The sequence below is a fragment of the Suillus clintonianus genome, assembly GCF_016758775.1.
Source record: "Suillus clintonianus strain FC179 chromosome Unknown DEU56scaffold_188, whole genome shotgun sequence".
In the NCBI taxonomy this organism is placed as follows: domain Eukaryota; kingdom Fungi; phylum Basidiomycota; class Agaricomycetes; order Boletales; family Suillaceae; genus Suillus; species Suillus clintonianus.
Genome location: NW_024539412.1, coordinates 1 through 23,683, shown reverse-complemented (window position 1 = coordinate 23,683; position 23,683 = coordinate 1). Strand labels below are relative to the sequence as shown.

The 23,683-nt window shown below is 48.8% G+C and overlaps 9 protein-coding genes across 9 annotated transcripts; 5 read left to right on the top strand and 4 right to left on the bottom strand.

Annotated features, from left to right (window-relative positions):
- Positions 1 to 426: 426 nt before the first annotated feature.
- DEU56DRAFT_762094 (uncharacterized protein) lies at positions 427 to 1,539 on the bottom strand (the record flags this gene model as incomplete). The annotated part of the gene is made up of 3 exons (XM_041350632.1): positions 427 to 818; positions 874 to 930; positions 987 to 1,539. 3 exons carry the CDS (start codon positions 1,537 to 1,539, stop codon positions 427 to 429), a joined length of 1,002 nt encoding a protein of 333 aa, XP_041201101.1.
- Positions 1,540 to 2,181: 642 nt separating this feature from the next.
- Positions 2,182 to 5,669, top strand: DEU56DRAFT_843075 (chloride channel). The gene is made up of 18 exons (XM_041355063.1): positions 2,182 to 2,380; positions 2,436 to 2,461; positions 2,524 to 2,691; positions 2,740 to 2,945; positions 3,003 to 3,155; positions 3,204 to 3,318; positions 3,370 to 3,461; positions 3,516 to 3,593; positions 3,644 to 3,751; positions 3,810 to 4,027; positions 4,078 to 4,251; positions 4,303 to 4,483; positions 4,563 to 4,686; positions 4,738 to 4,803; positions 4,858 to 4,965; positions 5,014 to 5,210; positions 5,260 to 5,324; positions 5,382 to 5,669. The coding sequence occupies exons 1-18, from the start codon at positions 2,310 to 2,312 to the stop codon at positions 5,590 to 5,592; spliced, it is 2,361 nt and encodes a 786-aa protein (XP_041201100.1). The 5' UTR covers positions 2,182 to 2,309; the 3' UTR covers positions 5,593 to 5,669.
- A 1,943-nt stretch (positions 5,670 to 7,612) lies between these two features.
- DEU56DRAFT_985281 (uncharacterized protein) lies at positions 7,613 to 9,197 on the bottom strand. The gene is made up of 3 exons (XM_041360053.1): positions 8,854 to 9,197; positions 7,967 to 8,798; positions 7,613 to 7,909 (listed from the first exon to the last, which is right to left on the bottom strand). The coding sequence occupies exons 1-2, from the start codon at positions 9,151 to 9,153 to the stop codon at positions 8,109 to 8,111; spliced, it is 990 nt and encodes a 329-aa protein (XP_041201099.1). The 5' UTR covers positions 9,154 to 9,197; the 3' UTR covers positions 7,613 to 7,909; positions 7,967 to 8,108.
- A 1,433-nt stretch (positions 9,198 to 10,630) lies between these two features.
- DEU56DRAFT_843065 (GAF domain-like protein) lies at positions 10,631 to 11,547 on the top strand. Its single transcript, XM_041355062.1, has 3 exons — positions 10,631 to 10,810; positions 10,877 to 10,973; positions 11,100 to 11,547. The coding sequence occupies exons 1-3, from the start codon at positions 10,700 to 10,702 to the stop codon at positions 11,510 to 11,512; spliced, it is 621 nt and encodes a 206-aa protein (XP_041201098.1). The 5' UTR covers positions 10,631 to 10,699; the 3' UTR covers positions 11,513 to 11,547.
- DEU56DRAFT_843063 (tRNA synthetases class I (C) catalytic domain-containing protein) lies at positions 11,548 to 14,659 on the bottom strand. Its single transcript, XM_041355061.1, has 13 exons — positions 14,447 to 14,659; positions 14,309 to 14,397; positions 14,161 to 14,257; positions 13,839 to 14,108; positions 13,661 to 13,786; positions 13,302 to 13,602; positions 13,015 to 13,244; positions 12,854 to 12,961; positions 12,667 to 12,795; positions 12,511 to 12,617; positions 12,207 to 12,462; positions 11,979 to 12,150; positions 11,548 to 11,923 (listed from the first exon to the last, which is right to left on the bottom strand). The coding sequence occupies exons 1-13, from the start codon at positions 14,630 to 14,632 to the stop codon at positions 11,562 to 11,564; spliced, it is 2,433 nt and encodes an 810-aa protein (XP_041201097.1). The 5' UTR covers positions 14,633 to 14,659; the 3' UTR covers positions 11,548 to 11,561.
- DEU56DRAFT_843059 (uncharacterized protein) lies at positions 14,660 to 15,509 on the top strand. Its single transcript, XM_041355060.1, has 2 exons — positions 14,660 to 15,416; positions 15,487 to 15,509. The coding sequence occupies exon 1, from the start codon at positions 15,133 to 15,135 to the stop codon at positions 15,379 to 15,381; it is 249 nt and encodes an 82-aa protein (XP_041201096.1). The 5' UTR covers positions 14,660 to 15,132; the 3' UTR covers positions 15,382 to 15,416; positions 15,487 to 15,509.
- Positions 15,510 to 16,709: 1,200 nt separating this feature from the next.
- DEU56DRAFT_749474 (Gti1/Pac2 family-domain-containing protein) lies at positions 16,710 to 17,864 on the top strand (the record flags this gene model as incomplete). Its single annotated transcript, XM_041349443.1, has 7 exons — positions 16,710 to 16,747; positions 16,800 to 16,953; positions 17,006 to 17,037; positions 17,095 to 17,119; positions 17,171 to 17,241; positions 17,291 to 17,412; positions 17,476 to 17,864. 7 exons carry the CDS (start codon positions 16,710 to 16,712, stop codon positions 17,862 to 17,864), a joined length of 831 nt encoding a protein of 276 aa, XP_041201095.1.
- A 1,466-nt stretch (positions 17,865 to 19,330) lies between these two features.
- Positions 19,331 to 21,073, top strand: DEU56DRAFT_896480 (Gti1/Pac2 family-domain-containing protein; the record flags this gene model as incomplete). Its single annotated transcript, XM_041356422.1, has 5 exons — positions 19,331 to 19,678; positions 19,729 to 19,784; positions 19,837 to 19,937; positions 19,989 to 20,732; positions 20,832 to 21,073. The coding sequence occupies exons 1-5, from the start codon at positions 19,430 to 19,432 to the stop codon at positions 21,071 to 21,073; spliced, it is 1,392 nt and encodes a 463-aa protein (XP_041201094.1). The 5' UTR covers positions 19,331 to 19,429.
- A 954-nt stretch (positions 21,074 to 22,027) lies between these two features.
- On the bottom strand, positions 22,028 to 23,493 carry DEU56DRAFT_843011 (transcription factor IIA alpha beta subunit). The gene is made up of 5 exons (XM_041355059.1): positions 23,381 to 23,493; positions 23,217 to 23,318; positions 22,406 to 23,143; positions 22,258 to 22,349; positions 22,028 to 22,210 (listed from the first exon to the last, which is right to left on the bottom strand). The coding sequence occupies exons 1-5, from the start codon at positions 23,396 to 23,398 to the stop codon at positions 22,195 to 22,197; spliced, it is 966 nt and encodes a 321-aa protein (XP_041201093.1). The 5' UTR covers positions 23,399 to 23,493; the 3' UTR covers positions 22,028 to 22,194.
- Positions 23,494 to 23,683: the final 190 nt, after the last annotated feature.

The window sequence follows — 23,683 nt, the reverse complement described above, 5'->3', positions numbered from 1 at the left end:
TGCAAGTTTTTTTGGAAAAAGTGTCTCGCGGTATCAACGCAGTAGCGTGGGCCTGGGTCCGCTTTCACGGCCTGAGACGAACAAATAAGTGCAATGACATCAGACGTACGTGGCGTATTCGTGGTATGTCGGCGAGAACAGCACCGTGGTCCATGGCCACAAGTTCCCCACTTCGTACTTACGACGCGATATGGCCGTCTTCGGATGCTTCGGGATTGGGCAGCCAAGCAAAATAGCTTAGCAGAAAACTCTGGTAGACGAGCTACGCAAGAGACATTTACCTCACCTACTAGGAAGCGAATCGCAGGTGATAGCGAGCCCACGTTGGCGGAAGAGAAAATATGAATGACACATCTAGTGACAGGCTCACAAAGAACGTGTCACGCGCTGATGCGTTTATTGATAATCAATGCAATAACGTGGATCTCAATCATCATCATCATCACCTGAGTCACTGTCTCTGCTTCCGTTATCAACCAAGCCCTCAATTTCAACCCCAGGGGTGTCATCTTCGACGTGATCATCGTCTTTTTCTGCGCGTTTCTTGTTTAGTTTGTCAATGATTTTGTCGGCACGATTGAATATTCCCCCCGTGGGGGCGCCGCATGCTAAGCATTTTGGAGTTTTGGCATAGCGCTTGATTGCACATGCCGAACAGTAATAATGCCCGCACCGCGTAGCCACTGGATCTGTATAAGGTTTGCGGCAGATGAGACAAGCAAAAGGTATGTCCTCATTGTCTGAATCAGAGTCTGACACATCCTCGACTTGTTTTCGCGGGGTTTCGGCGAGTTTATCCAATTGCCAACCAGCAAGGTCTGGCCAAAGTGAATGTCATCAGTTGCTTTAAGAGTAAATGCTATGTAAACATACATGTGCCACGGTCGTGCAAGAATTTGCAAGTGTCACCAAAGCCGCAGTACCCCGTTTCTGATCCGGATAATTTGTTTTAGCATCCGTGTCCCTCGGAGAAGAAACGTACGAACCTTTGTAGTCTTTGCAAACATCGGGCTGATAATCGACAATGGTGACTGTACGAATGGTGCTAGTACCTCGCTGCGGACCGACACGCATGGCTTTAGGTACTTCCTGGCTTTTCTTCAGGTGGCTTCGATAAGCTTTTTGGCCTCTGTACAATCCGTCGTCGGGTATTTCTTCTTCCTCTTCGCCTCTGTCCGCTTTCTCCTTCTTTTGGCGTTTGGCAAGTAGCTCTGCAGCTTCGTCGCCAGCTAGGATCTCAAGTGCTGCGTTGGTGTGCGACCCGGCTGCGGTCCATTTCACAGCAGGACCGTCGCGTTCCACTGCGTCTGGATCGTCCATCTCATCTTCCCTTCGTTGTGCAGCCGTACGTTTGGTGCCGGCGCTCAGAAGGTTGCCAGTTGGTTTGCGGGGGGGAAGAACGACCTCGGATTTGGATGAAGATGAAGATGGTACTGGCGCTGATACACGGGGCGGAGAGGCTGATCTTTTGCGGGAGGTTGTTGGTCGTGATTTGCCTTTCTTGAAGAAGGGGACTTTGACGTCATTTGTGGTGGACATGGTTTTTGGCAAAGCTTTTCTGCAGCTTCAGGCTCGAGGAGGATGTTCTAAACAGTCTGAGCTTAGTCATGCCTCTATTAGTCAGCTGCTAAGCTTCTAATATTTCCTTGATTACTCATGGCCTCCTGCAGCTGCATGGTACGGCCGCGGATAGTGACTTGTCCATACGGCCGTAGCTTGACTCGAAATGCAAGTACTGAGGCCTGAGGCTGAGTGGTACTTGACTGATATGTCATGATTTTAATATTAACTCAATTACTTAGCGGGTCCCAGTAAGTAAAATTATTATCGCTACCGAAAATTACCTTCACAAAGTGGCAGCTTGGGTGGTTTGCGGTCAATTGTCAGTCACCAACGTCATCAATTCACAGCCCAGGGGAAGGGCTAAAAAAGAGGCACAAGTTACCAATACGCTAAAAAATCAGTGCAAACTGTTTGCAGATCGGTGTAGATCATCTGAGTAGTAACGTATCAGGGGGCCATGAAATGTAGTAACTTTCATAGCCCTCGTCTGTGTCTGCCAAGGCATGACGAACTAGATGCCCCTTGATCGTACGCTCTGCCCAGGTATCGACCTTGGAGCACCCGTCAGCCCTGCAGGGGACAGGACCACCCCGGTCCCGGTAAGCACACTGCCCGATACAAGCACTTACGGCACATTTTCGGAGGTTAACCCCGTCCGGCCGTCCGCCTGCATCTGGTGTGCTGACATAATCGCCACTTTACCACTCACACCCGAAGTTTCCCCCGCAAGGACCTGTCAGGTTTTCATGACGCGAACTGGGGCGCAGTATGGAAGGCTCGATAACAGAGATTATGAGGAAGAGATAGAGCAGATTCGGTGAGTCATCGACGTCGAGTTGACCTGCCTCCACCTTGTGCTGAGAACTGGAGAGGCGCTATGAAGATTTCACGACTATTGGTACATATATATGTTTGGAACTCACCGCATCTGTTGACTGAATCACACGTTCGCGCTGCCAGATTGGATTCAAGACTCTGTAGTGGAAAGAAATAGACGCATACGCAATGCAAAGGCGGCAAAAGTGGCCTACCGCGGTCCTCGCGGCGAAATTACGCCTACATGGGTGTGGGCTCAGTTTTGGAGGTTTCTGAGAGCTGGAGAACCCTGGCTTGTGATAAGTTTAGTTGGTGAGTATCATGTGCATTGTGATATTCCCTTGACCGATGACGTGCCAGGTATCTTCATTGGCGCGAATGCTGCTTTCATTTCAATCATCACGGAATGGCTTTCGGATTTCAAAATGGGATACTGTACGGACGGGTGGTGGTTAAACTCACAATTTTGCTGCTGGGAAGTTGAAAGTGACGAGGAGTTTTGTTCCTCGTGGCATCTGTGGAGCACGGCGACTCCGCTACGATGGCTGATATATGTCATTTTCGCGGTAAGTCCTCTCTATCTCAATAGTTTTGACTATAATAAATTGCATGTCTGTTTGCAGGCTATGTTCTCGTTTGTGGCAGCTCATCTTGTTCGTAGCATCGCGAAATATGCTGCTGGGTCTGGCATCTCAGAAATCAAATGCATTCTCGCGGGCTTCATAATGCAAGGGTTCCTCGGGTACGCAACCTTCTTCATCAAGAGCCTTACGCTTGTGAGTTGTCTTACAATTTCCGTAAACAATGTCATCGACCAGAAATAGCCTTTGGTGATTGCTTCTGGGTTGTCCGTCGGTAAGGAAGGCCCTTCGGTGCATGTCGCGTGTTGTATTGGAGCTATCGTCGCAAGTTGGTTCCAGCGGTTTTCTCGAAGTCAAGGTTTGGGTCAACGCTTTTTTTAAATATGTATTTTCATTCTCATTAATCAAGGGAAAATGCGAGAAATCATTACTGCTGCCAGTGCGGCAGGAGTGGCAGTTGCTTTTGGGTCACCGATTGGTGGTGTTTTGTTTTCTATTGAGGTACAGATCCTCATATTTGCTGTATTTTGTGATTTGAAACCCGTGTTCCCACAGGAAATGAGCCAGATGTTTCGCATCAAAACTATGTGGAGAAGTTTCGTGTGCGCATTGGTTGCGACGTTTACGTTATCCGTCAGTACATTCCTTCACCTCATCCTTCCACTTTGACAGTCTCATTTTAGGTCATGAATCCGTTCAGAACAGGAAAGCTCGTGCTGTTCCAAGTGACCTATAGCCGTGACTGGCATTTCTTTGAGATTATCTTTTTTATCATACTTGGAATCTTTGGCGTAAGAATTATTTCTCTCCAATTTCGCTCTTGGTTGACAATGTGGATCGTCGTTCCAGGGGCTCTACGGCGCGTTTGTAGTCAAATTTAACATGCAGGTAGCTGCATTTCGCCGAAAACATCTCGCAGAACATGGCGTTGCAGAAGCTGTTACCCTTGCGACTTTAACTGCGGCTGTTGGTTACTTCAATCGTTTCATGCGCATCGACATGACAGAAATGATGGCAATCCTCTTTCGTGAGTGTGAAGGAGGCGGAGATCACGACAATTTATGCCAGTGAGTACTCCGTTGATCCGTCATGCGATCTACTCACCTTTTCTTGCAAGAATGGCTGTTCAGTGGCCCATGGCAAACTCTCTCCTTCTCGCTACTTTCATACGCATGGGTTTTGTCGTCATTTCCTACGGGGCGAAGGTCCCTGCAGGTATCTTCGTACCTTCAATGGCTGTTGGAGCAACTTTTGGGCGGATGGTTGGCATCATGGTAAAGGCGATGTATCGGTAGGTGGACATCACTGGCTCTCATTACAGAATTACGATTACTCTCTATAGTGCTTATCCTCACTCAGGGATCTTTGCGGTTTGCGACCCGAATGTACCGTGCATCACACCGGGGACTTACGCCTTTCTTGGTGCCGCGGCAGCCCTTAGCGGAGTCATGAGGATAACTGTGACTGTTGTGGTCATCATGTTCGAGCTCACGGGAGCATTGACGTATATCTTACCGACCATGGTGAGCCTGATTGTCCAATTTTACGACTGATCAAGTTGGTTCCCACGAAATTCAAGTCCTTCATACCGATTCTCTTCAGATTGTTATCCTGGTAACGAAGGCTGTCGGTGACTTCCTTGGGACTAGTGGCATTGCAGAAGAGACGATTCGATTCAATGGCTATCCGATCCTTGAGAAGGAGGACCACGGGTTTAATGTCTCAGGTTAGTTCTCCGCTTGTTACCTACATTCATAACATTCTCATGTTCATGAAGTTTCGGAGGTCATGAAGAAGGATTTGGATATTCTGTTTGCATCTGGAATGCTTGTCTCCGACGTTGGTAAGCGTTGACGGATCGCCATTGGCTGGGGAATATTATTGATCAGTGCTCTAGAGCGATTGTTAGGGTCTACCAATGTGAAAGGTTTTCCCATAGTTGTTTCAGAATCATCTCGAACGCTTGTTGGGTACATGGGCAGAACCGAATTGCGCTACGTACTAGGTATGTGTCCGCTAGCGTTTGGCTTCCATGTGGCATAACAAAGCATAGACAAGGCCCAAAATGTGGGCGGCATATCCCCGAGCACGCCCTGTGCGTTTACTAGAGAAGCGTCCGACCAAGAGGATTTTGTCTTATCAGACATGACTTCTGGATCAGCTCTTGGTGTAGAGGAAGAGGAGGCAACGGAACTTATAGAGACGACTGCAACGATCGACGTGCTTAAACTCTGGCCTTGGGTGAACCAGGTACTGTACTTCGCGCTAACTCTTTGACATTCTTTGACCTGTCCTCAAGACACCTCTTACCGTATCTCCACGGCTACCACTGGAGATAGTAACGCAACTATTCAAGAGAATGGGGTACGTCCCACTTGACCTATACACGTAATGCACTGTCCTTACGTTTTATTGGGACAGTCCCCGGGTGATACTTGTCGAGGAACACGGGTCGTTGAAAGGCCTGGTGACCGTCAAAGATGTCCTGCGGTTCAACGCGACGGAGCAGCCTATTGGAGATCTGCAATGGGATGTAGGTGAACTGGAAGCTATTCTTGATGTTATGTGGAACTGGGCAATAGGGATTGCGGAAACTTCCATAGAGTGGTGTAGACGCTTGATACGTCGATGAGGCTGGCATGGTTGTTTCTACTCACTGCCATAGATGCTATATGTATCAATACTACATACTTTCCTAATTCTTGTGTGAAATTGGGATCGATTCAATGTGATAAGTTAGCGGTGTATGCCAAAAGCTTCAAATGCATCGCGTATATGGGTTGTCTCCATCTCCAAGTTCCCCAGATGAGCACGGTCGGGGCGGACTCAAGAAGATGTCGGTCCTCCTAAAAGGAAGCGAGGAAGGCACATCTTGATTATACCATCTAAACATTTTAGATGAAACGTTTCAAAGGCAGAAACATACAACAACCAGTGACATGAGAGTTTTGGCAGGGTTTGGGCAAAAACCTGAAGGAATTTTCGACCCGAGTCATCGCCCCGAACCTATGCAGAAAATAGTCAGGCCACAGCGGCGCATATTGGACACCACATTCTGCCGTCGAGTGAAGTTATAACAAGCATCTGATTGGTTCTGTTCCAGTGACAGAAGACAAATCTGTTGAATAAGACCTTACAAGCTATGCACGTACGGAGCACGAAATATGAGGTACAAAACTGGGTCGCCGCGCAGACCTCATTCTAGGTGTGTTCTCGTACCTCGATTTGCGTGGGACAAGTAAGACCGATCAATGAGCGCTTACTGATTTACTAATGCCTGTGATATTTTGGCGAAGCTGCTGTACCTGCGCACCGTAAGGCCACATGGCGATTCCGCACACAACTGTAGAGCCTTTGAGGATTTGTACTCAGATTGCCTTTGTAGCAGTAAAAATATGTCGCCAGTAGATTAATTATGCGGGCGGTATACAATGTTGTTAGCATGGCAGGACCATGACGCGATGTGGTTTGGCTCACCTCGGGAAAATTAGCAAACAGTTTATTTTCAGCTGTATCCCAATGACTAGATTTCCTGTGATAATGCCTGGCTTGTGACTGGTCAGTACTTTGATGCTTCCAGCCAACGAATCTCCGTGTCTTGTATCCCTAGTGACTGAATGTCATGTCATGCATGACATGAAATTCATGTTCGCAGTATCCCCCACCCAATGTCCTCGGCGAATGTTCGACCAAAACCCAACCAACATCAAAGACCCTGCTGATCAACTTCCGGACGATGGCGCGATGTTCTGTCGGAGAGGTCTAGGCAACGCCTGACGAAATTTCTGAAAACGGCAAGTGCGCACGGTCTATTTTCCGGTGATGAAAGGAAAGCACCGCCGATACAGTTGGTCGAGACGAGCATATTAAAGATTTTTTTTGAATGCCATCAGGGTTTATATCCGTTGGGGCCTTATGTTAGAGAAAACATACCGACTTTTTGAACAAAAGCACGAATCGAGATCTTTGTCTTGTAACCCTGCAGGATTGATGTCCGTTCGCCGTGACCCTATTGAGGTGTCAAATTATTATCCTGAACACGAAATCAATTTAACCGAAACTGCATACGAGATAGGGCATAAGTTACCACATACACAGACCTGGTTTCGTTGGGGACATTGACGGTGGAGTATTGCTGAAGATTGCGAACCCTATTCGCGCGGCCTCCCGTTAGAGATTGGTGAGAAAGAGAGGTCGCATGCCATGTAGTACTAGTATAAGTTAGTTATTCATAAGTACTGTTATCCGAGAGATAGGATTGCATTTGAAATCGGCTGCAGCGGGGCGACAAACGCACGACTCTGTCGTTGGTTCACCCACTTCCAGCGTAATCGCAAAATCTGGGGTGAGATCTAAAAAGGGGAAGCAGGTTAGAATTGACGGTCTTCATGGCTGCGGCTCCTGGCGGTCTGGACACTCGTGGTACATAGGGCTTCCGAAATTCCCGCATCATGGAAGATCGTTCGATATGTAAGTTCTATTAGTAGGTAAGGACTGAATAGGAGATTGACACTAACGAATTGACGTACTTAGACTCAGAGCCACCGGTAATTGGGAAATGTCCGGTAGACTGACGTACATGCCCTCTCGCGAGCACGCAGCCTGTTCTGTTGACGACAGCTAACTAACAGGCCATCTGATAATGCTTTGTTGATCAGCAACACGCAAATTTTAGTCTATACTCTATGTGGTGAACAATCAAGCGATGCATTGCAAACGCCGACGGCTACATACAAATGTCCACAGTTCGGGTAATAACTGGAGGGTCCTGGGAGAAAGTGCTCGCGGAACACTGAGAACACGATAACAGAAGGGAACTGAAGTTTACGAGACATGCAAAATGTAGCAAGTGCAAAGAAACTGAAAATGGGGAAGTCTGTGCTCGCGGAGAGATATCGTGCTACGGCCAATAGGATAAAGTCCGCGCCACTAGTGAACCATGGGCAGTCCTAATGGAACAAGTCAATACAAAAAGCCACGGCCATTCGGATAGGATCTTAACTCACCCAATACCCACAAGTAGACACAGCGCCTGTCTATCACAAGCGCCAGTCTTGGACTGAAAGTTTGAGCCAAAATAATGGATACCGAGATTACCGCGACCTAATCCTAAAACGTGGACTCGGATGACAAGGGTTGCACGCCCCCTCACCTGCGTTTTTTAAGCGCTGGTAGTTCCATTGCAGGTTCCGGCTCTAACTGGGATATGCGCACGGGAACAAACACAGGACCGGGGGAACTGTGCTTGGACGTTTGAACGCGGTCAGATGAAAATGGTCTGATAGTGGTGTCCGATGTGAGATTGCGAAGTTGTTGACATGATATTGGAGGGGTGCCATGGTCAAGTAGCGAGGTTATATCATGCGCTGGAATATAGCTGCGTCGGGAATGTGACATGGGGTTAAGCTCGACACCAAGCGTGGCAGAAGTGTCCAGATGATCCATCTCTGAGGTGCGAGATTGCAGAGGAGGCTTGAGAAAATTTTCCAGTTCAAGTTCCTCATCCGTTGTGCTGATGCGAGAGCTGAGGGAGTCTATGGATATACGCGCTGGGAAAGCAGAGAAAACAGTATCTCTTGCGGCAAGAAGTGTTGAAGAGAGTGACGCAGTAGATGTGAATGGCGAAGACGAGACAACTTCAGTCTCCTGAGTGCTAGATAACGATGTAGGTTGCGAAATGGCCCTTCGTTTGGCAGGACGCGCACGATGCCGAGGTATGATGAGTTGGGTACGGAGGTGGATTGGGTCTGATGGCCATAGTTGATTTGCATGCCTGAGAACGGCAAGCGACACACCATACCGTAGAGCGACTGCGGCAATCGAGTCACTGGGGGAAACCTACGAGTGGAAGTTTGTGACATATTACATGCTCAAGGGCGGGAGAAAGACAGACTGTGTGTAGAATGTCATCGCTATCATGATGGCTGGGGGTATCAAGGTCGTCCGGAGTATCTGCCGAAGCCTCAACAGCAGCAGGGATGTCCTCCGATAGTGTGGTTCTTACTTCAAAGACATCTTTCGCAGTGTATGATACGGAAGCCCTTCGCAACGGATGAGAGCTCAACGCCTCTGAACGAACGGCATCGTCCACATGATCGTGGCCATTGGTGACATCGCTGCGAGATCCTTCACTGTGCAATAAAGTAGCGAAGCCATCGGTGAGGAACTCATCCCGCTCGCCGAGCTCGAGCATACGAGTTGGGGCTTCGCGACGGAGGAGGCGGTGGGAATCTAGATGCTAACCCTAACCTTTACGAATTATTGATTTATGTAAATATCACGCATTTTCTCATGCATAATATTTTTTCAAAAACAGTAGCCTTGGTACCTGCGGTCACGGTAAGTTACTGAGTTGAACCTACCTAAAACCTTACAGCACTAATTTGTATGCACCTTTGACCTGTTCTTCCACGCCTTATGTCTTATGGCAAAGCCCTAGCTTCCCAACTTTGTGCCGCACGTTCGCATCCTATCACGTTTCCAACTTACTAGATGTATGACTCTTCCTGCCCGAAGTTCCTGCATTTGGCACCCGTGTCGTGGCTTCGATGGTCGTAAGTGATGCTATGAAGTTCCACCGTGTGTCTGTGGTAACTGCAGGGCTATTACCTATATGTCCACAATTCTGGGACATTGGCTCCGGGTCGCGACTCTCGACTCAGAGAAGTTCAGGGCGTATTGCAAGATCGGTTCCGTTGTGAGGTAAAAGTACTAATACGAAGGAACAATTATCTTCCTTCAATTGGTTTGGCTAGGGGAGATCAAGGTAAATGGGAAATTCTCACGAACAAGACCTGCCATTGCCCAGCAGCTTACCTGAATTCCGGGACACAAAAGACAATCTGGCAGGGAAGAAGGCTCCAAATTTAAAGAGAGCGTTGACTTCACGACTGCATCCTCGTTCCAGGCCCTCGCATGCGCGATCACCGGCCCGGTATATGGATGGGTATTGTTCACTCCTATCCACTGACATATTGTCCATCGTGCTAACATCGTGCAGTCACTCAATGCACTTACGGCATCAGGACTGGGTTTACTTGGTATATCTCTTCCGAGACCTGAATTAGCTCTGATGAGGTATATAAAGTAAATTTCACTGATGCAGTCTCGCTCACTCATCACGCATTCGAGGAGACGATTATCCAAGAGGGTCTTTCGGATTCAGGTCTGTCACGATTTTTTTTGTATAGCCCGGATAGATGGGAAATGCATTCAATGCTCGTCATCCCCCATTGTCATGAGCGTGCAAGTCGCATTCTGGACTCCTGATCGAGATCGTTTAACTCATCTTGTGCCTCATCGTGCTTGCTTGCATCATGTTCAAGAATCAAACTATGATAATGTTACACTTATCGAAGCCTAACAGATAATACACGAGAGATATTCTATCGATAGAGGATTCAGGGGGTCTGCAAAATGTTGTCCAGAGCTTTAAGAAACCATAATGTACACTGTCTCCCATCTTAAACGGTATAGTGACTGTAAAGTTTTTCGTGAACTGAGTAGCTGAATTGTTCGTCAGGAATTTATCTCGCCCCTCAAGCAGTTTGGGGATGGGAAACGCGCGGTCCGTTGACTCTAACCCTAACCTCATCGCAACCTGAACAGGACAAGGTCCTCATTCCGTTGAAATCAGTGGATTCGATTTTTCTCATGTTGATTCAGACTGAAAACGATCTCCACAAAGTATCCAGCTTTCTTGCAGTGTTATCGTCTGGCTGATCAGCCCCCTTTTACAGATGCCGCACGCCGATACATCTTTAGTTCCAGACTCCATTGAGACTAAGTCTGAATTCTGGACTCATGTGCATGATCAGCTAGAAATTTTGATGGGAGGACAACGACATTGGGTGGGCTTCGATACCATATTGAATCCAGCCCGAACCATTAAATCACATCACTTCATTTACATACAGGTCTCGAATTTGTCCAATGCCGCTTCGCTTATTTACAGCTCCTTGCAGGCTTTTCCCAGCAATTTCGGGGATGGAGAGCGTTCGGTCAACTGGTGTGGTGAGTCTTCCGTTTTCCACCGCCGGTCTCGATACCCCGGTCAATAAATTTTAGCGAAAGAAGATTGCTCAGCCCCTCCTTCTTGTGATGAGCTGTCTTGCTGACTCTGGAATTCAATTCTCACAGGTTTCTACCTCATCTCTTCTCTTTTCCCTCAGCCCCGATTCACTGATGACGCCTCGATGGACCCCAAATCTCAAACGCATGCTTCCGCTAATATTCTCTTGGGACCCTTTTCTGGCAAGCCTGCCTGCCAATGGATCGAGGTCTCCCCTCGACCTCGAGGCGTGTGTGGAGATGCATTTGTTAAGCGCAGCACCATTCTTGTTCCAGACGTCTTGACCTACCCTGGGCATATTGCCTGTGACGGCGATACGAAAAGCGAGATCGTGTGTCCCCTCATTCTTCGGAAAGGGGGTGAAGATATTGTGCTGGGTGTTCTGGATCTTGATTGCCTTGCGATTGGGGGGTTCGATGTAGACGATCAGGTCGGACTAGAAAGAATTGTGGCACTCATCATCAGATCTTGTGACTGGTAGTGATACAGCAGAATACAGCAAGTGAAACCATGGATCATGATTACGGTGACTATGACCCTGCAGATTCCTGCTCTTTCTTCCACGCAAGAAACTCCTCGTGCAATTTCCTCTGTGCATCCCAATCCTTCCGTGCCTTCTTGTGTTGGTTTTTGCTAAGCTCTTCCCCGCTTCCTGTGGCTGTAGGAAGGCCGTGTTCATCCCATTGGACATACGTCCCCTCGGGTACGTTTGGGGGCCGGAACATCTCTTCGGGAGGAACTCGCCCTTTCTCCATCTTTGCGAGACGCTTCTGTCGTGCCTCCTCAGCTGCAGCCGCCTTTTTCGCTGCTTGGGCATCCAACTTCAGCCGCTTTTCTTCCCGTGCCTTGATGAGCTCCGCCGGTGATACGAGCTTGACAAGAGCCTTGCCATCTATAGCAAACAGAGTCAGTTTGGAGGGAAACGAGGCATATATACTCCAGATCACCTTCTTGATCATCGAGCGCGACGCCCAAAGACACAAGATCGTCATCGCGCAGTTTATCACAGAGCTTCAGTATTTCCTTCAAAGCATGTTCATTTTTAGCAATAGCCAGTTGGCGAACACCGTCTCTGAATGATGACAGAACGCGGAGGTATGGCATCAACGTTTCTTCTCGCTAAGCTGCATGATCAATATCAAATAGAACAGAAAATATCCAAAAACAAATCTCACGTTCACACCACCGGCGCCCTCGTCTTCCTGCCCCCAGCCAATCTCTGACGTCTGCCCTTCGCCTAGTCCAAGCATGCGGAGCATGTCACCGATCCATGTCGCGGATTGCTCCACCACGCTGACATTGGTCTTCCTCCCTGGGCTGTTAATGTAGATGTTGATGCGGGTAACCAGGTCACGCATGACTTTGAGCGCTTCAGGTGTATTAAAAGAGTCGCAGAGAGCCGCACGGAAGGCCGTCTTGCTGTCGTACAAACTGGCAGGGCGTTAGGGTGTGGCATGCGAGAGATATCGCCTGTTTGACCTTTTCATAAGTTCTCGCTCAGCTTCATTGTAGTAGTGTTCTCCATCTGACTGGTCCTCATGTGCTCGTGCTTGACTTATGATCGCTCTGACATTCGTGAAAAAATTCTGTATGGTTTCTCAAAATATAGCGGATATTAAAATACGGAGGACTTGCGTTGAATGTAGCCTCGAGGGACTTGACTTCGCCCGTCATCATCGATTCAGAAAAATCGATCTTCGCATTCCATAATTGCGAAATGAATGCGAGTCGCAACTGCCGAGCTGTGAACCTCTGAAGTATCTCCTGTGTGACCGGCCGTATGAGTGATATGGAGCATAGATCGGACGCCCAAAGTACCCACGTCAATCGTGATAAAATTTTTCAGCGATTTGCTCATTTTGAGCCCTTCGATGTGAAGGTGACCGGTATGGATAAAGTAGTTGACCCATGCACCGCATTCGTGGTAGGCCTATCACCACCTCTGATTAGAAACGTCTCTGGAGAATACTGCAATGAACTGACTTCGGATTGAGCGATTTCGTTGTCATGGTGTGGGAATGCGAGGTCTATACCACCAGAATGGATGTCCATGCGATCCCCAAAAATGGCACTCGCCATCACAGAGCATTCAATATGCCAGCCTGGGCGACCTGGACCCCAAGGTGAGGGCCACGAAGGTTCTCCAGGCTTGGACGCCTTCCAAAGCGCGAAATCGGAGGCAGATCGCCGTCCTGAGGTAGACGAGAGCACGCCTGATGCCCACAATGGCTAAAGTTACTGATGGAACTCCCAGGACAAAATCAACATACCTTCGCCTTCAGCCAATAATTCTCTGTTCCCTTTACTCCAGGGCTCCAACTTGGCGTAATCATGCCGATCAGATGAATCGAATGCACCTGTATCAAAGTAGACACTGCCTTCGAATTCGTAGCCATAGCCATTCTTGATGATACCCTGAACAAATTCGACCACTTCCGGAACATATTCTGTGACGCGGGTTACGGTATCTGGGTAACGGACATGAAGCCGCTCCATGTCCTTGAAAAATTGACGCTCCCAGTATGCCGCAAGAGACCGGGATATAGACGGGTCCGTGACAGTATGTTTAAGCTATGCACATGACCAATTAAACTGCCAGAAATAATAAATGATATCAAGAAAAACTGACTTTATTGTCGAGGGCGGAGGCGAGAATGTCACGAGACTCATCTACAAGTCTAAGCGCTGTGTCACCGCTACTCTGATTGGCAGATAGTGCGTGCCTTGCAGTTTCAATGGCGGCAAGGGTGCGATTCTGTATTGCCGAATTTTGATATATGCCAGGAAAAGAGCGGAAGGACACCTACAGCGGCTGCGAAATGCATGTCAAACTTCTCGTCTCTCTTTAGGCATTCGAGTTTGCGGCTCTGATCCCGTGTAAGCCCGACAATCCGTGGCCATCGCACTTCTTCTTCCCCTCGTGAAGGTTTCTCTTCGTCCGGTAAGCCCTTGGAGACTTTCTCCCTGACATAATTTCCCCATGCTTCACTGACTTGCGACAATAGATCGGCGGAAAGCGTGGTTGCAGATTTTCTAAATTGTGAGAAGAGATGATTTTGACGCGCTCTAACGATGATCTTCAGGACGTATAAGACGTCGTTTTGATCAAAAGGGTGGGTGATGACGCACTTTATCGTCTATGTCCGTAATGTTCATAACAAAGTGCACATCATAGCCAAAGTAGTCTGACAAGATTCTTCGCAAAATGTCTTGTGTGACATAATTCCTGGAACAATGTTCAAAATGGCAGTACATTCACCAGGGAGAAAATCCTGACCTCGCGTGGCCCATGTGAGAGGCATCGTAGACTGTTGGACCACAGTTGTACCATTTGACATGGGAACCATCGATGGGTATGAACTCCGTCTATCAACAGTGAGTAGATCTATCTAACAACCCAAGTTCAAATACGCACTTTGGTTTTGGTCAACGAATTGAAGATCTTTAGAACAGGTTGGTCAAGTTGACGAGGAGGTAGGTGCCATGCTGGTTGCTGAATAGCCATCACTGCGTTCGTTAGTGTATTTACTGACCTGTTGTGCGGCGCAGATGCTCGACGATAGCCAGAACGAACAATAATATTGACTGAAGTTCTGATCATATCATGACTCCCTACTACAAAGCGGGAGTCACAAACTGTGTGCTTATGTAATAAGCGCCTTGCAGGCTAGACCCAAGTTCCAAAGTCATTTCATGGCTAGCTATTCGGTCTCGTGTTGTTCTCGTATCCAAGACTTCCATGCCAGCATGTCGCTGCGTTATCATTGATACTAAACCCTTGATAGGCTTCAAAGAGCGCTTGTGTCCCGCTTGTTTTCGTTAGCATGGATCCTGGCCGCCGATCGAAGATACTTATAAGTTAAAGTAACGTTGAGTGTTGATTTCTCCAAGTGATAGAACTTCGCCTACTGAAAGGAAATTCCGAGACCCTCTGAACTCAGAGCTACGAGGGAAAAGAGTTAGCGGGCTCTCACGCAGCGGCGATCCCTATAAACAACGTTCTGACTCCTAAACTCGGCTGCATCATGACAGGTCCTACTACCTTCGTATTCGTCTACCGGTGCAACCCGGCGCTGTTCTCACAGCATCCTTGGATTTCACATGAAACTTTACACGCTCTGCCAATGTGGAGATGCATTGGTCCTACTTAGGCTCAGTCTAGCTGCTCGGGACATATTCAGCCTGCATCTGGATGGCATCGAAGCGCTAAGCTTTCGGCATCGTCTAGTGGATCGAAGCAGCGAAGCTCACGCAAGTTCGCTGAGCGACAAATACGTTCTCCAGAGTTGGGTAAACGCTGATAATTTTTTCAAATTTAATGAAGTGGGTGACTTAACTTTAGTCTTTTAGTGATAATCATTCGCGCTGTCGGAAATTATAGTTCCGTACGTTTCGCTCCCCGTTATTCGGAATTTGACCATGTAAAATGTAAACAATCAGCTCATTGTTTGCTAGAGTTTCAGGTGAATCATTCGCGCTGTCAATGAGAGTTTCATGCTACTTCCCGTTCTTCGGACTATCTTTTAGGTTCGATCGAGTGAAATAGTGCGATACTCGCGTTGATTCAAGCTCAAGGTTTGCTAGACAGGTGACGCCTTCAGCCCTATGTATCGAAGCGCCGAACGATTGCGGACCACAAGCTCTTGACGTAACTACAACTGGTTTGTGATTGACCATTCTTGATGAACAAACGATGTTCTAACTACTTTGCCAAAGAAGGCCCTGTTGCAAGTTATTTGCCTTTCCCGGGCTTAGTCTGCCAGGTGGCTCCGACGATCGAGGGTTAGTCTTAGACTTTTGGTCTAACACAGCAACAATAGCATCAGCCCATCACCGGTCACATTATCAGTAGGGCTGAGACGATTATCGAAGGTCTCGGTGGGCTCTCCATCCTTTGCAGTGTGAGGCGATGTCCATGATGATATAGCGCCCACCTCGCAGACATTAGGTGGCGGCCGTAGGGGATACACACCGCATGAGAATCATCAGTTTGGATTGTCGAGGCACAAGACCACTCTGATTGCGCTTGCGCTTTCTTTCCACCCTGCCGCCGATAACGTACCTTTGAATTTGATTGAGCATCCACGTAGCAGAATTTCGCTGGTGCCTTCTTTCTACATGCCGCCGATAATGTCCAGCGGGGCTTACACCAAGGACATACGCAAAATATTTGATTGGCCGCGAAGGCAGAGCGGTCTTGTGCCTTTGGGTGTCGAAGAATAGTGGTTCCTATTTTCCGCTGGTATCCATACAGTGCCCCGGAGATGGAAAGAGATTCATTCTAAAACTCTATTTTACTACTCTCTCCTTAAAATTTGTCCATGAAAAGACGATGACCATCCGAATTTGCTAGGCGGTTTTCCCACCGGGTTGCAAGCGCTCAACCGGCCGCGCCGTGACTCAGCCTATCAGCCGTTTTACATCAGAACGAGAGTTAAGGTTAAGTATCATGATGACTCTCGTCAAACACTCTTGTCTCTCGTTATTTATAAGGAGCTTTCCCATTCCATTAATTATTTAGTCTGCGCCCTTTCGAACTTAGCCTCTCTGATCACATCAATTTTAGTGCTGTGCAAAGTACACCATTTATCATCCCCAGTCAAAGCCATCACTAGCTGTGCGAGAACACTACCACTGCCCACTTTTTTCCTCACAGATTTCTCCTCACCACCCACAACATGCAACAGCAGCCCACCTGCACTAGACTTCGTGTGCGGTGAGTCCGCATCATGTTCCTTCCGATGGGCCTATGGCTTACAGGTGGGAAGATCGCCCCATGATGCTCAGATCATCTTTCACGCTGTAGCGATTGGCGTTTTGCCCATGGTCACCCGCCGACTGGATACGGAGGAACGTCGTTCGATATCCTCGGGATGCGTTTTCGTATGGGAGGAGCGTGGTCCTAGCCCGGAAGCCACCGGAGTAAGATTCCATTGATCGCTGCCTTCCCTGTCACGCGCTTATACCACCACAGCTTGGTATCGAACGATGGACCGATGGCAAAAGGTGTGATTCACGATCGATATGTTGAATGTGTGAAACGGCTGACACTGGTTGGCAAAGGTGGGGCCCAAGCCGAGTCCGCGACGTAAGTTTGTTCTTACCTCATATCGTGTCGTCATGACTGAAGGGTGTTCAGGAATTTTTGTTCTACACAGAGAAAGACCCTGAACCAGTTGATGTCGAGCCAAACTCAGACTCTGACACAACGTCTGTCCCCTTTCCCCTTGTTCCCATCCGTCTGACATCTCAGCGACAGGATCGGATCAAGCCCCCTGGCGCACGCTGGCACGCCTAACGAATACGTGCGTGTCAGCTTGGTCAAGCAGACGTATTCCGTCTTCGTTGAGACACCAAGGGGACGGAAGAAGTGGCATCTTAGTACGTGGCGTTGTTCCGATTATTCAAGGTTCTTAGCGAAACTTAACTTTGGCGCTTCCCCAGTCGCCTATTTTACTCATGATACCCTCGACTATCTCCGGACGGTGTCTGACCTTCCGGACCTCGCTCGCGTCGTCGTTCCTCCAGGGAACTACAGAAGCGCTCGGCATAACACGAGCAAGCACAGCCGTGCTCAGCGAGAAGAACGGCCCCACCCTTTCACCCCCCAATATGCTCCCTACCCATCACCCTCTCGGCCAGTTCAGCCCACGCCTTCTGGTCAGCATCATGATGCCGGTCACGTTTCAGAGTTTGGTGACCGCTCAGGGCGTGCACCGCCTCGAGACGGACAATCCCTGGCGCCCCTCACTTATCTGCAGAACCTAGCTCCGTTGCGAAGACACCCATTGGATGAGGAGGCTCTGATGGCATTTTGCCCTGGATTGAGTTAAACTCGAATCAGTTTGTATTTTCTTCGCACCGCTTTCGCTTTCCGTGGACTCTGTAGGATTAATGCCCTCTGGACCTACAAATGCTGTGATCATACGTTATTTTCTTGATTTGCAATCTTCACCAGCCTACCATCAGTCTCAGACAGATCTCGTGTTTTGTGTACTTATACTTACCCGCGGGTTACCTACATTGGTATTTGACGACATAATTTGGATTCTGCGTCCTATCGCTTCCATTCCCCTGAATTGATCCCTAGTTGAGCCTGACAACCACGAATTGGGCAAGTGTACTTTGTGTGACGCGGAGCGTAATCGCACGCTTTCGGTGGGACGGGCAAGAGAAAGGGAGTCCGCAGCTACTTACCTGAATGATCTTGCTCTTACGGAGATGCCGTGTAGGTATACCCTGAGGATCCCTGACACTTTTTTTTTCGAATGATGGTGAGGACTACATTGTAAAGACCGCAATAAGCATGATTTTGCTCCACAACGCCACTGTCCCCGCACTATCTTATATACCCTGCGTTCGGCTGCGTTAATCAATTGATTCCAGAAAGTCACAAGTGACTTGGCGAACTCAATAGCTGGTGGAGCTGTGATACCGTTCTGTAGGGAGGGCTGATTCTACTGGCAAATCATGGGTTACATGTGGCATGGGGACCTATCTCATTGATTCGCCCTTGCCGGTTCCGACCGGTTCGTCATTCTGTCCTATCACAATTCAAGGGATGCATGGAACGCTGACGTGGCGAGCCCAGAATTATCTATTGAATAGAGCGAGGATGCGAAGATAACACGCATCGTGAAAGAAGGACAAAAGGGATAGATGGTATTGGGTAAGACGGGGTTCTTGGTGGGCATGATGCCCTGCGATAGATCGGAATATCATGAGAATTTGGCCTATTGAAAGCCTCGGTCCAAGAATCATCCGTAAACTGGTGATGGAGGGGACGAACCTTGATCAGGTATTGAACGTGGATCTTGATGTATGACATATGTATTACATATGAGGAGACTTTGGGCGCAAGTATGGTTGTGGATGATTAGGATTTAACGTTTTGAACTGGAACCGGTATCTTGTTAAACTTGGTGTGTGTGTGTTCGTCGAGGTGCACGTTGACGAGCGTGCGATGGGCGGTGATGGATTTTATCTGATAATTATGTAATATGAGTATTGACTGCCGCGGGGAACTGTGATTTGGAAGACCCGGAGTTTACCGAAAAGGGAGGGGGTTGCGTTTTGATCGCAGTTTAGAATATGGGGGACTTGAAAGAAATTGAGTTGTAAAGTGATAGAGTTTCGCGCTGTAATCGAGATTGGCGACAAGCCTTTTGGGTCGTCGCCACCAATAAGATTCATCAGGGAGTTTCCCGAATTGGCCCAAATTAGAGCAACTGACTATGAACGGGAAGTCAGCGGATACCCCTGGTACAGAAAATAGTTTAATTAATTACCAAACCATCTTCTGCTCCCCAGATCTAGTAGCGAATATATACCACATACCCATTCTATTTGCCTCTCTTCTCCGTCTGTTTCATCCTCCCCGTTTCACATCACACCCCACATGCAGCAACGACCCACCTGCACTAATGTTCGCATCCGCTCGACTCGTGATGCTCATAAAATATTCTATGCAGTACAGCTCCGTATGCTCCCAATGATAACAAGGCGCCTTGACGCCGACGAACGTCTCGCCCTATCTTCTGGTTGCATCTATGCATGGGAAGAAAGAGGTCCCCACACTGAAATAACCGGTTTGGGTATTGAGCGTTTCACAGAGGGACGTCGATGGAGTCCCTCACGCGTCAGAGACGTTTGTTCTCCCAAAAACATCTATAGTAACTCTGTTAATCTTCCCTCAAGGAATTTCTCTTCTACTATGAGAAGTATACCCCACCAGCAGACGCAGGTCATTCAGGGTATGTTCCCGCCCTCACAAATTATTCCTAAATTCAGACAGTGTATTCCTAGGTCTTCTGACAAACAGCCCCCTCGCGATTGGGATCCCTTGGTAAAACAAACTTATTCTGTTTGGGTCGAAACCGACAAGGGCCGCCGCAAGTGGCACTTGAGTAAGGGCGTGTGACACCCTAAAATCTCAATTTTACTAAAGCTCTTTGTAGCCGCATACTTCACCCAGGCCACAGTTGATGAGCTAGGCACCATAGACAACATCCCAGGTGTCGCTGACCTCGTGGTCCCAGAGGGAACATTCCAAAGCACCCGAGTTGGCAAAACTCGCAAGGGCGAAGACAGTCGCTCAAGATCCGATGTCTTGAAGACAACTAATTCTACCGTGACCCGGACGTACGCTCCGTTTCCTACTGCTTACTCCAGCCAGCCTTCCCACTACCCTAATTCGCCACAATCATCGTATTCTCAGTCAGACGACCCATACCGTTCAGGTTTGGGTCAGCCTACGCAGCAGTTTCGCCCGCCGATATCTGATATCCCTCAGTATTCGGTTCCCCCGCCCCCTCCACCCCCTTCTCTCCCTCCCCTTCGCCCTTCGTACGACGACGACTACAAATACCGTCGTCCCTCCCTCCCCACCATACCCCAGTCAGAGCATAGCTCAGCGTTTTACGGTCGCCGAAGCTCTGCCGATTACTCCGCGTCTGGAACTATTCCTCCCTTGGCCAGGACTCGTACAGATACATCATTGAAGCCCTTTGCTGAATATCATGCCTCCAATGATCATCATGGGTCTTCCCCCGCATTTGGAGCCAGTATGAATTACCCTCATACTTCGAGCAGCAGCACAAGTGGTGCACATCGGGCGTCTGAGGACCCCTACTCCTCCCGACCTTCTTTCTCATGCTCATTTAATGTCCGCCCATCACATTCGCCGCCTCCCTCTCCCTCGTGTCGCATCCGACCACCATCCACTGTTGGCAATTTCCAGCCTGTCTCCCGAGCGGCAGATGATGATGGCAGAGAACCAAGCCAGAGCGCATTTTCTCTAGATCATTCAGCCAGCTTCCCTTCCCCTCACAACACACCACACATCTTACTTCCCCCTCCCGCGCAGCTCTTCCGGTCCGATCCTCCTCCACAATATGAAGTGGCATCTGCCGCGGACCCAAGCAGCATTGGACCGCAGCGCGTTGGCCTGGCGCCTTTACATTCGTTACAGCGCAGCCACCCCTACAAACGAGACCCTGTAGACGACAGAGCCCTTCGGCTGCTAGGACCACGTTCCGGGTGACTATTCGCTGGTTGCCTCCCATCAGGTGATCAGTGACATGTCATGTCAATCGCACCACTGTCCGCTTGCGTAAAGACCCCATCATTCTTGCGTAAGACGCACATCACTGCGGACCCGCGGGAGAAGATGTGTGTACCTCTGATTAGTTAGGCGTGCTTGGCTTTTTACCGAGCAAGCGTCGGTTTTTTCTATGCGGTTCCTAGCCATTCAATCAAACGTTCGCCCCCCGTTGTTCGCTTATGGTGTGTCATATATCCATAACTATAACCATTCCTCGGTACATACTTGGGTTTTCGCGCTGAAATCGCGCTGTCAAATACAAATTGATACGATACGATACGATACGTTCATACATACATACATATACTGTACTTTTTGCTATTGAAACACGGCACGGCGTTGCGGAAGTTTTAGGTCGCTCTCAATCTCGATTGGAGAGGTGTGGATTATCTGACCTTGTTCAGTTATATTAATATCCTGGCGTGTGTGTAAAACTTGACGTGAAGCCGTAACATCGTATGATAAGTGTACAAAGTGGGTGCTATGTAGGGGGAGGAGGGGGGGCGAACCTGCAATCTGATATGATGCGAATGAATATATATAAATAAATAGAATGGCGGCCTTGTCCTAGGCTAGGCAGGGATGCGTCGATGAATATATATGTAGATAAGGCTCGGTGAAAATAAACTCTTTCAAATGTCGCAAATGGGGTGGAAGACGATGGATCATGCATGGATTGTCGCAATGCGGACGGGGTTATACGTCGGATAATCCGTTCGGCTCAACGGTAAATTTTCTTCCGCGTTCACGGGGTTTTATCAGAGAAGGAATGTTGCTAGGTGAACCGACGCAACGGAAGGTTTTTCTGCGGCTTGGCGGGTCCCATCACCATGAACTTTGTATACCTTCCGCTTTCAAGTTCCCATGACACCCATCGCTCAGGTTCAGAACTACTTTGGTTAAAACGATGCGATTCACGATGCGTGATACTACTAGTAGAATACAAGTACTGGGGGTTAATGACATGAGGACGAAGCATATGCCCAAGATAGCTAGCTGCTGAACAGAGCAATGACAGATAGATTTGACAGGTGCCTAAGTGGCAAAGCCAGGGCTCGTGACTACCACTCGAATTCGCTGCGCGGTGTCAATGTCAAATCATCAATGAGATCAGGACCACGCACCCCGTGCACTTGGCAAATAGATAATCCTTCCCGTTGATATGGATCATACCATCCTTGAGCAGACATTTCCATTTATTTTTGACGCGGCCGACCTGAGCAACACAAGGTCAGCCTGCGGATCTGGGTCATACACACCAGTGCGGCTCACCTTGTCATATGTGCAGAACACGATATCGGTTTCGCCTTGCCCGCCCTCCTCTGCATCTTCTTCACCCTCGGTATCCGAGTCGTCGAGGTCGCTGTTGATTGCCTCGGCATCATCTGTGTGCGTCATCGATGACGACTGCGATGGTTGAGGAAGCGAGGGGTGAGATGCGCGAGGCGCGAACGGCTGGCTGGGCGGAGGAGAAGGTGAGTCTGAATCAGATGATGAAGGTCCATCAACCTGAGGGATCTTCTGCCCTGGTGCTCTAGCTTGAGGTGCAGGCGGACTAGCAGCAGCGGGAGCACTCGGCGGTTGAGGGGAGTGTTGAGGAGCTTGAGGAGGTGGCTGCGGGACCGGAGGTGGGTATGGCCTAGTCATGACGGGTGGACGTTGCAAGTGCCCTGGGTGTGGAGGGAACGACAGGACGCCTTGTTGTCCTCCAGGAAAGCCTGGTGTTTTCATACCGTTCATTTGAGGTCCAGGCAGTGGTGGTAGAGCGTATGGTATGCCCGGTGGGGCACTTAGGACGTAGCGATTATCCACTGGTTCTGTCTTGACTTGCGGACCTTGAGGTTGCGCGACAGGAGGAGGCTGCGGGGCATATGCGTGCGGAGGAGGGTAGTGCGGGTGATGAGGAACCATCATAGGATGCGGAGGATACATATGATGGTGCTGTGGAGGCGGGGGCGGCTGTGGCTCGAACTCTGCAACATGTGATGCAATGACTTTGCTTTCCCATTTCTGCAAGAGCATTTGAATCACCGAGATTCCTTAACTATGATATGAACGAGAATGATATGAAGCATATACTCACATGTTGCAACTCTGCCAGAACTTCTTCGCTGACGCCGTACTCGTCGAACTCGGGCTTAATGGCGGAAATGACTTCGTCTATAACCGCGCGGTAGATGCCAGGCTCAAAAAATATCTCTGTTACCAGACTGAACTACTACAGCCAAGTACGGGTGAGCAGCTCACCACTATCTTATTCGACATTGTGGATGTCGCCAGCGACGATTGACACAGCGAGCGCAGGATAGGGTCGTGGTGGGGGAATGAAGGAGTCCTTTTATACTTCAATGGCCTGCGAGAGAGGCAGGTAAATTCAAACTCAGCCAGACTTCATCTCCGGCGTTCCCACGCACAGACCAACGGTTACAGATAGTAAATATCACTTGGCACATAACATAACAGTACTAGTATCATTCGTATGAAGTATCAAGACAACAAGCAGAAGCTGGGTCCAGTAGCCAAAGGACGACGGACGTGTGACTTGCTGAA